At 49.8% G+C, this 8278-nt stretch overlaps 1 protein-coding gene across 1 annotated transcript in view; it reads left to right on the top strand.

Moving 5' to 3' along the window:
* The window catches only part of NBR1 (neighbor of BRCA1 gene 1), a 17509-nt gene extending 10456 nt beyond the window's left edge, over positions 1–7053 (top strand). The window contains exons 8-13 of the mRNA XM_015422769.1: positions 835–978; positions 1410–1740; positions 2708–2793; positions 3007–3097; positions 4557–4662; positions 5526–7053. Coding sequence (XP_015278255.1) covers positions 835–978; positions 1410–1740; positions 2708–2793; positions 3007–3097; positions 4557–4662; positions 5526–5705 — 938 coding nt within the window. The 3' untranslated portion in view covers positions 5706–7053. The remainder of the gene's footprint in view (positions 1–834; positions 979–1409; positions 1741–2707; positions 2794–3006; positions 3098–4556; positions 4663–5525) is intronic.
* Positions 7054–8278: the final 1225 nt, after the last annotated feature.

Raw genomic sequence — 8278 nt, 5'->3', positions numbered from 1 at the left:
CCAAACCCCCTCCCCCCCAGCCCCCCACAAAGTTTCAAGAAGATTTTTGCCATTGACTTCAATGGCCCCATTGGTTATAATGGACCCGAATTTTTCGGGATTCCCGAATTTTTTCGGGATTTTTTTCGGGATTCGGACAAGCGCATAAATTGCTAATTCGGGATCCCAAAAGCCGAAAAAGCCGAAAAACGTTATTTTTGGCTTTTTTTTCGGCTCGGGATCCCGAAATGCACATCCCTAATCAGGAGGTCCACCAGTGGGGCCAGGACATTAGAAGCCCTCCCACTGTTGACCCCCCCCAAGCACCAAGAAGACAGAGCATCACTTGCCCCAAAGCCCTTATCTATACCTTGTGGCTAATAGCCACTGATGAACCTCTGCTCCATATGCTTATCTAATTCCCTTTTGAAGCCGTCCATGCTTGTAGCCGCCGCCACTTCCTGTGGCAGTGAATTCCAAGTGCTAATCACTCTTTGGGTGAAGAAGTACTTCCTTTTATCCGTTCTAACCTGACCGCTCAGCAATTTCATGGAGTGCTGACTCATTGTGACTGTGTCTTTGCCCAGACAAGTCTAAACTGGCTGGATCTGGTCTATGGCATCTGTCAGCTGTCAAGTAGATCCGGGAGATCTGGGTGCTGAAACTTACACACCGACAAGCACTTGGGGATACGCAGTGGGCTCCAGTGGGGAGAGAGAAAGGGAAATTCCTTTTTTGCAAGCTGAGCAGCATTCCCAGTGCTTGGGCCCCAAGCCCGTGGGTGCAGAAGGAGGGAGACCCTTGGTGTCTGACCTATTCCTCATTGGGGGGGGGGGCTGTTTGCTTTTATTTTAGCTTCTCAGCAAGCAGTACAGGATACCACCCACTGTAGCCCAAAGACTGAGGATGCTGTTAGGATCAAGAGCAGTTCCACTTCCACAGTACAGGAATCCGAATTGACGAATCAGAGAACCGAGGCGGCCAACGAGCCTGACTTTGGTAAGGGGAAGTGGCCACGGCTTGTTTCTGTGCCCACAGCAGAGCCTTGCTGAGCCAGGGAAATCCGCATGCTCAAATAGGATTCGTTGGAGCTGGAAGAGGGGCCACAAAGAGCCGGGGGGAGGGATTCAGAGGTCTGTCTTAGGAGCAGAGGCTGAAAGAGATCTCTTGCCTCATTCTTCCCCACTTGTCTGTGGCCTGTTGCTGGAGTTATGGATGTGGATTTGGGGAGTTGTGGGACAGGTAATCAGGCATCGTTGAGTGATGTCTTTTCTGATCCTTCAGTGGGGGGGGAGGCAGGATCCTACCTTGTTCCAAGGGATTGGACAGGACGACCATGGGTTGGACTCTCCCATGCGAGGGCGACTGACCGACGGCCCCTGCAGTCCTCTTCTTTTGGGGGTAACGTGATGTTCTCTGTGTTCGGCTAGAGAAACTCCTGGTGCCAGATAGTGAGGAATCAAGCGACAGAGAGGCCGACAGCGATGCACAGGATGACGTCCGGAGCCAGGTGTCTTCCACTTCCTCCGAGGATTATGTGGTCATCCTCCCGGAGTGCTTTGACACCAGCCGACCTCTGGGCGAGTCCATGTACAGCTCGGCGCTCTCGCAGCCAAGCTCGGAGAAAGGAGCCGAGGGCCCAGCCGGTCCCAGAGGAGAGAGCCGGCCCACGGCTCACAGCATCAACGATATCCTGACCACGTCGCAGGTCCTGGACGCGGTGCCACTGACCCCGCAGATCACGGGGCCCCAGCCAGTAAGGTACCAAGTGGGCCCCCAAGTGCAGAGCTGAACTCTGGGTCCTCTTTGCCCCCCTAGTGATAAGCCACCTCCAGAGGAGGGGAAACCTTAGCCGCAGACAGGGGTCACTTCCCGCGGGAGCGCACAGGAGCGGAGCTCCGGCAGTAAAGAGCCCAGGGGGCTGGCACATGCAACAAGCCCCACCCCCTGCTCCCAGCAGCCCTCAGTCAGAGCAAGAAGCAGCCAGGTAAGCTGCAGAGCCCCCCCCCGGCCCCCCAGTCCAAAACAGTCCAGTGGCACCTTTAAGACCAAGTCTTATTCAGGTATAAGCTCTCCCTCCTCTGTGAGGACAGATCTGCACGTCGTCCCCCCCCCCATAGCTAGCAATCCAAAACAGTCCAGTGGCACCTTTAAGACCAAGTTTTATTCAGGTACAAGCTCTCCCTCCTCTGTGAGGGCAGATCTGCACGTGCTCCCCCCCAATAGCAATCCAAAATAGTCCAGTGGCACCTTTAAGACCAAATGTTATTTAGGTAGAAGCTCTCCCTCCTCTGCGAGGACAGATCTGCATGTTCCACCCCCCCCCCCCAATAGCTAGCAATCCAAAACAGTCCAGTGGAGCCTGAGCGGTGGGTGTTGCCTTCTGACACACTTCCAGTGAGGTCAGGGGGCGTGGCATATGCTAATGAGTTATGCTAATGAGCTCCTGCACCTCTTTTTCTACGAAATGACCCCTGGCCGCAGAACTTGGACTTGGATGAGGTTCTCTGCAAAAACCTTTTTTACAATCACATTTGTTTGAAGCATAATTGTGGGCTCCTGAGTTGCAGCACAGCAGCCCATTGTGCTGGAAATGGGTCCTCAAATTTAGTGGGCAGGTCTTCAGTTTTGCTCTGAAATTTGCACAGATGGGAAGACAGATATTATTCTGTTCCACTGTGGCTTTGTTATATTTCGATGATAAAGTGCTGCTGCTTTTTTTCGGTAGGTCTCTAGGCCCTTCCCAAGATGAGCGTCCTCCAGAAACAAGATCTCCGGAAGCCTGTTTGCCAGCTCCAGACCCAACGAGAGAAGGTACGGCACCAGGTGCTCACAGGGGGTGATCGGCTGGCAGCTTGAGAGTAGCTGACTTGTTTGTTGGTGTTCTAGAGTTAATCCAGAGGCTCAAACAGGGCTTTGGTCAAATTAAGAGGAATGAACTGTACAGATTCGGTAAGGCCAATGCCCACAAGGCCCACAAACTCTTTTCAGTGGCCACTGCTTGATTCTTTCTCTTTCTGCTTCCAGCGGTCCTTCTTTCATCTCCTCTAGGAGATGTTTCTGCAGCTCCCTCTGCAGAGATTGTAACCAGCACGTCGGCATCCTCCGAATCCTCCAGGTAACAAAGACCACGTCCAGCTGGGGTTGCATTCGGGCTCACTGAGCAGCAGTGTCCGTTTCCATCCCTACGAGATCCCTTCCCACTGCCATCCTTTTTTTTAAATAAAGATTTTATTAGTTTCAGTAGAGACAGAAAGACAGCTGGAGAAGGAGAAAAAACATATAACAACAATAACTAACAACAATGGAGTCTGTCCTCTTGTTTCAGTTTTTGTTTACAGTGCTACTGTAGAATCAAGTTCTGCTACACCTTACTTCATGCGATGCTTTCATCTTGTAATAAACCTCGTTTAGAGTCATAGTTTACTTTTTTGGATTTGCTGAGAGAGTTTTCAAGCCATTTGTAGAATCTGGCCCATTTCTTTTCAAAATTTTCTTCTTGTTTTTCTTGTAACTGTAAAGTTAGTTTATCCATCTCCGCTGCATGAGATCCCTTCCCACTCCCATCGTTTTTCCAAAAGCTTCGACTTATTCTTGGGAGTTGAGAAAGCGAGGCTGTTCAGGGCAGAATTTGGTACACAGCATGGAATTCACCAATATGAGAATATATGTATATATGTTCATTGGGTCTTTTGTGTGTGGGGGGGGGAGAGTTTCTAGATTGCAAAGACAAACTTGAAAGCATCTGGTGAGATCTCAGGACAGAGAGGACCAAATAGGGTTCTTAGTGGTTCAATGGTTTTTAATGGTTAAGAGCGGGCCTTCCATGCAATGCCTCCCCTCGGCAAGCTGATGCAGACTATATGGGGCCGAGACAGCTGATGTTGGTAATTTCCCCATCACATGCAATGTCCTGAATTAGCACAACTCATCTAGAGAGGGGCCGTGGCCCATTCGTGAAGAAGAGATTGGATTTATACCCTGCCCTTTACTTGGAGTCTCAGAGCGACTTACAAACTCCCTTCCCCTCCCCACAACAGACACCCGCTGAGGTAGGCGGGGCTGAGAGAGCTCTTGACAGAAACTGCTCTTTTTCAAGGACAGCCCTTATCAGAACTATGGCTTGCCCAAGGTCATCCAGCCAGGTGCAAGTGGAGGAGTGGGGAATCGAACCTGGTTCTCCCAGATTAGAGTCTGCGCCCTTAACCACTGCACCAAACTGGCTCTCCTTTGCGTATCCAGGATCCCAGGGACAGTTCCTGGCACCTTCGGGGAACAGGGCTGGGAAAGAGACCGGCAAGACCTTTGAGCCCCTGCACCCAAGGGAGTAGAGTCTGCTGGTTTGACTCCGTATGAGGCAGTGACAGTTCTTCATCCGTTGCTCCCGTCACGGGGCCCTGACTTCCTTGGTGTGCATTTTGGGGAGAGGGGGCACAGAAAATACATAGGTCCGGGAGACATAATCTGTTCTAGCACATTCTTTTCTGAAGAGATTGATCTGCACATCTGTCCTATGTGCACACTCTGCCAAGGTGGATCTTTTCTCTCACATTTTTCATTTCATCCAACTTTTCCAGACACGCCCATGGAAACAGCCTGGCCGGGGGCTTGATGAAAGGGGCCTTATCTGTGGCTGCTTCAGCCTACAAGGCCCTGTTTGCCGGACCACCCTCTGTGGAACAGGTACACCGTTCTTGTCTCGATTGGGGGTCCTGGAGCAGTCTGTCCTGTGCTCCTGTGGCCATCATGCCAGGAATTGACTCTTGGCCTCCAACGCAGACCTGACAGTGGAAGTGAGCGGCATCAGAGATTGCCCTGAGCTGGTTTAAATCCCATTTGGGGCGGACTGTGGCTCTTGCTCCGGGCTGGGCTAATGGCCATGCATGGAGCCGAGCAGGAGTTTGTCCCCCCTGTTCCCACTGGCCTTCCTCTGTGTCACACAGTTTGGCTTCCTTGCTTGAGTCGCTGGAAGCCACTTCCTCTGTAGGCCCCTGCTCTCGATTGTGCAGAGTAGCATGTGTGGGGTGGTCCAAGCTGATCTGTACGGCGGGTGGGGTGGGGAGTGGCTGGAAGATGGGTCTTACCTGCCTGAACAGTTGGCCTTGTGGTCCCTCCAAACCCGTGGCTCTAAAACTCCAGGGTGTCGGATTTGCCGTCTGTATGCCATCTTCAGAGAGAGGGGTTTTGTGGGTGCAGAACGGCGGAATGTTTCGCAAAGGATCCCAGGCATGGAGAAAACATGTGTGTTGTTCTCGTGTGTGTTACATGCATGGAGGTGGCCAGGGCCGGCTCCAGCTTATTTTGCACCCTAGGCGAGGATCCCTTCTGCCCCCCCCCCCTGCGCCCACCAATTTTAAAAAATAAATGCATTTTAGGAAGAATGAAAAACACAAATAATCAAGAAATTCCCAAGAGTACGGGGCCGGGTGCAGTTTGGTGCCCCTAAGGGCCGTCCCACTCTAGGCGATCGCCTAGTTCGCCTAGTGAGTGAGCCGGCCCTGAAGGTGGCTTCCTGTTTTCACGTGGGGGCTCTCTCCCTCCTCCAGGCTCTCCCTGTGATCACCGAGGAACAGATGACGGCCTTCCTGGCCAACCTGAGCGAGATGGGCTTCTGTGACCGCCAGCTCAACCTTCGGCTGCTGCAGAGACATAACTGTGACATGGCCCAAGTGGTCACAGAGCTGCTGCAACAGAGCCACAGTGACTGGTATGGGAACCAGTACTGAGCCACCTCCAAGCATAGAGCAGCAGACCACACCTCTGGCTCCCTTCTAGAGTTCCAGCAGAGCAGAGATGGCTTGGCTTCCACCTTTCGTTGTACCTCTAGTTTCTTTTTGTTCTAGTAAAATCCTGTGTTGCATCTTCTGGCCCTACACACACACACACACACACCCAGTTTCACGGCTCAGGCACCAGGTTGGTCGAAGTGAAATAATACCTGTGGGAGGGGAAAAGAGTGATGGCGCACCAGGTCACTGGGTCCTGAACGATTTCTTAAGTGTCATCATGCACTCCATGTTTGAGTCTGGCTGCAATCTTAGCCAATTGGGGCAGGGCACTGTGCAGCATTTTCTCTGCCCATTGAGGGGTCAGATCTTTCGGGTCCTGCCCTCCCATGACCTGAGCTGTTCTGGATTTTGTCCTCTGGTGTGCTTGAAAACCTCCTGCATCTTGTTGAAGCAATAACTTCCAGCATTTTGCTGCTGTTGCGTGTCTTGCAGGGCACTGACCCAAATCTAAAACATCCTGGTTACCTGCCTCCTCGCAAATACTGCTGTTTCCTGCCATTGTGGTGGTAAACTACTGTGAGAGGAGCTTGCCCTAAAAAAACAGCAACACGGAGAATAGTCGCTCCTAGTATGTAACACTTTATAAGTATTTTGATTATTATTATTGTTATTATTATTATTGCATTAAAGTATTTGAAGGCTGAGACACACTTGGGCGGGAGGAGAACAGTAATTGTAGATTAATCTCTTAAGACTCTACAGTTCTTTGCAGAGGCATGGGCACTTTCCATGCAGTATTCTTGCCCGCTGTGCCCAGCTTGGGATTAAGTTGAGACAGAAATCAAATTGTTTAATGAACCTTGTTAAACAGCCCTTGCTGGATGCTTTAATGGGGAGTCAAATGGGGGAAATGCACAATAAGAAAACGGCATTAAGGAGGCAGTCTCCACCCCAGCCCGACATGCGGCTCAAGGATCCCTGAGGACTTTTCCCCACCCAGACCTGATAGACATGAACAGTACCAGTGCTGCTGGGTAGTGTCCTTTTATTTAACTCTCAGGTGTTCCTATAACTTTCTACATAAAGAGGGAAGAACTGTAATTGAGGGAAAACATACTTTATTTTAGAAAATCAGTGCATGGGCAGCTGGAGATTGCTGACCTGATTGTGGCTTTTCTTCTCTCGTTGGGTTAAAGAGGAAAATCTTGGGCGTTTCCAAATAGTTCTGCCTCAGTTTTCTCTTGAAGTAGTTTTATTGCTTTTGTTGGCTTTGTATATTTTTGTGAGAGGGATGCATGGATAATTTAAATAGTGCACATACTAAGATCTTTGTATATTGTTTAGAACAAGCACTTTAAAAAGTTTTCGATTGTGATGGAAACAAAATAAAATATACATTAAATTTAAAAAAAGCTTCGTCTCTGTGAGTAGCCAGCGCTTGTCCTTCACCAAATGTTTCTTTGCTTGCTGGGGAGGAAAGTTGAGGGGACTGTAGTGGGTGCTCGGACTCACTTGTGAGGCAGCTGCTGCTGCTGCCTTGAAACAGCCATCTGGAAAGTAGTTTATTTCTGTGGCTGAATTACAGCAGCACGTTAAGCACTAAACCCTGGGGTGGGGGTGGTGCTGAGTGGACTGAATGCTCCCTTCCCACTCAAGCCTTGCCAGGGCACAGCACTCACATTCTGGGGGAGGGGGGGAGTTCAAGTTTCTTTATTTGTTCCAGGGGGAAAGCAAAAACCTTGCAGTTCCCAGTCAAGGTATTAACTAAAACTTTTTATTTTAAAATAATCTAATGACTCTAGATACAATTAAATAAAACGTTATTAAATATACACACAGAACACTGGCACACCCCATAAAATTAATCCTATATAAGCATACATTTCTATCTTAACTAAATGTTTAAGATGCTTACCCGGAGCTTTGCCAAAAACGGGGAAAACAGATTTTCACTGAATTCCAAATCTGAGAGACTCCATTTATAGGGTGGTCTTACATTGGCTAGTTTATGACTTCAAGTAAACTTTCTGATGTCTACCGTCTAAAACGGGTGTTGAACTAATTTGTTATGGAGGTGTTGAACTAATTTGTTATGACACAAATTGGACATTGTCGGGCTGGGCCATGTGTGTCATAAAATGTAATGCCAGGTAGCGGAGATATACACTTTATAAAGGACACAAACACAAAGGTTTTTTTGCTTAAAATAAAAACATGCCTGAAACATTAGCATTCTTGCGATATTTTGTTTATAAGGAGCTGCGGTGTGCATGACGGAGTGAGCCTGTCATCCCAGTTCCTGAACACTCCTGCTCCACCCTGGGGCTGTCATTCCACTCCGTGGCCTGTCATCCGAGTCCCAGAACACTCCTGCTGCATCCTGGGATTGTCATTCCACTCTGTGGCCTGTCATCCCAGTTCCAGAACACTCCTGCTGCACCCTGGGCCTGTCATCCCAGTTCCTGAACACTCCTGCTCCACTCTTGGGCTGTCATTCCAATCCCAGAACACTCCTGCTGCACCCTGGGGCTGTCATTCCACTCAGTGGCCTGTCATCCCAGTCCCTGAAC

This window comes from Gekko japonicus, unplaced genomic scaffold (genome assembly GCF_001447785.1).
Source record: "Gekko japonicus isolate JY-2015 unplaced genomic scaffold, Gekko_japonicus_V1.1 scaffold3422, whole genome shotgun sequence".
In the NCBI taxonomy this organism is placed as follows: domain Eukaryota; kingdom Metazoa; phylum Chordata; class Lepidosauria; order Squamata; family Gekkonidae; genus Gekko; species Gekko japonicus.
Note: the sequence above shows the minus strand (reverse complement) of the source record. Positions and strands in the feature narration are given on the sequence as shown.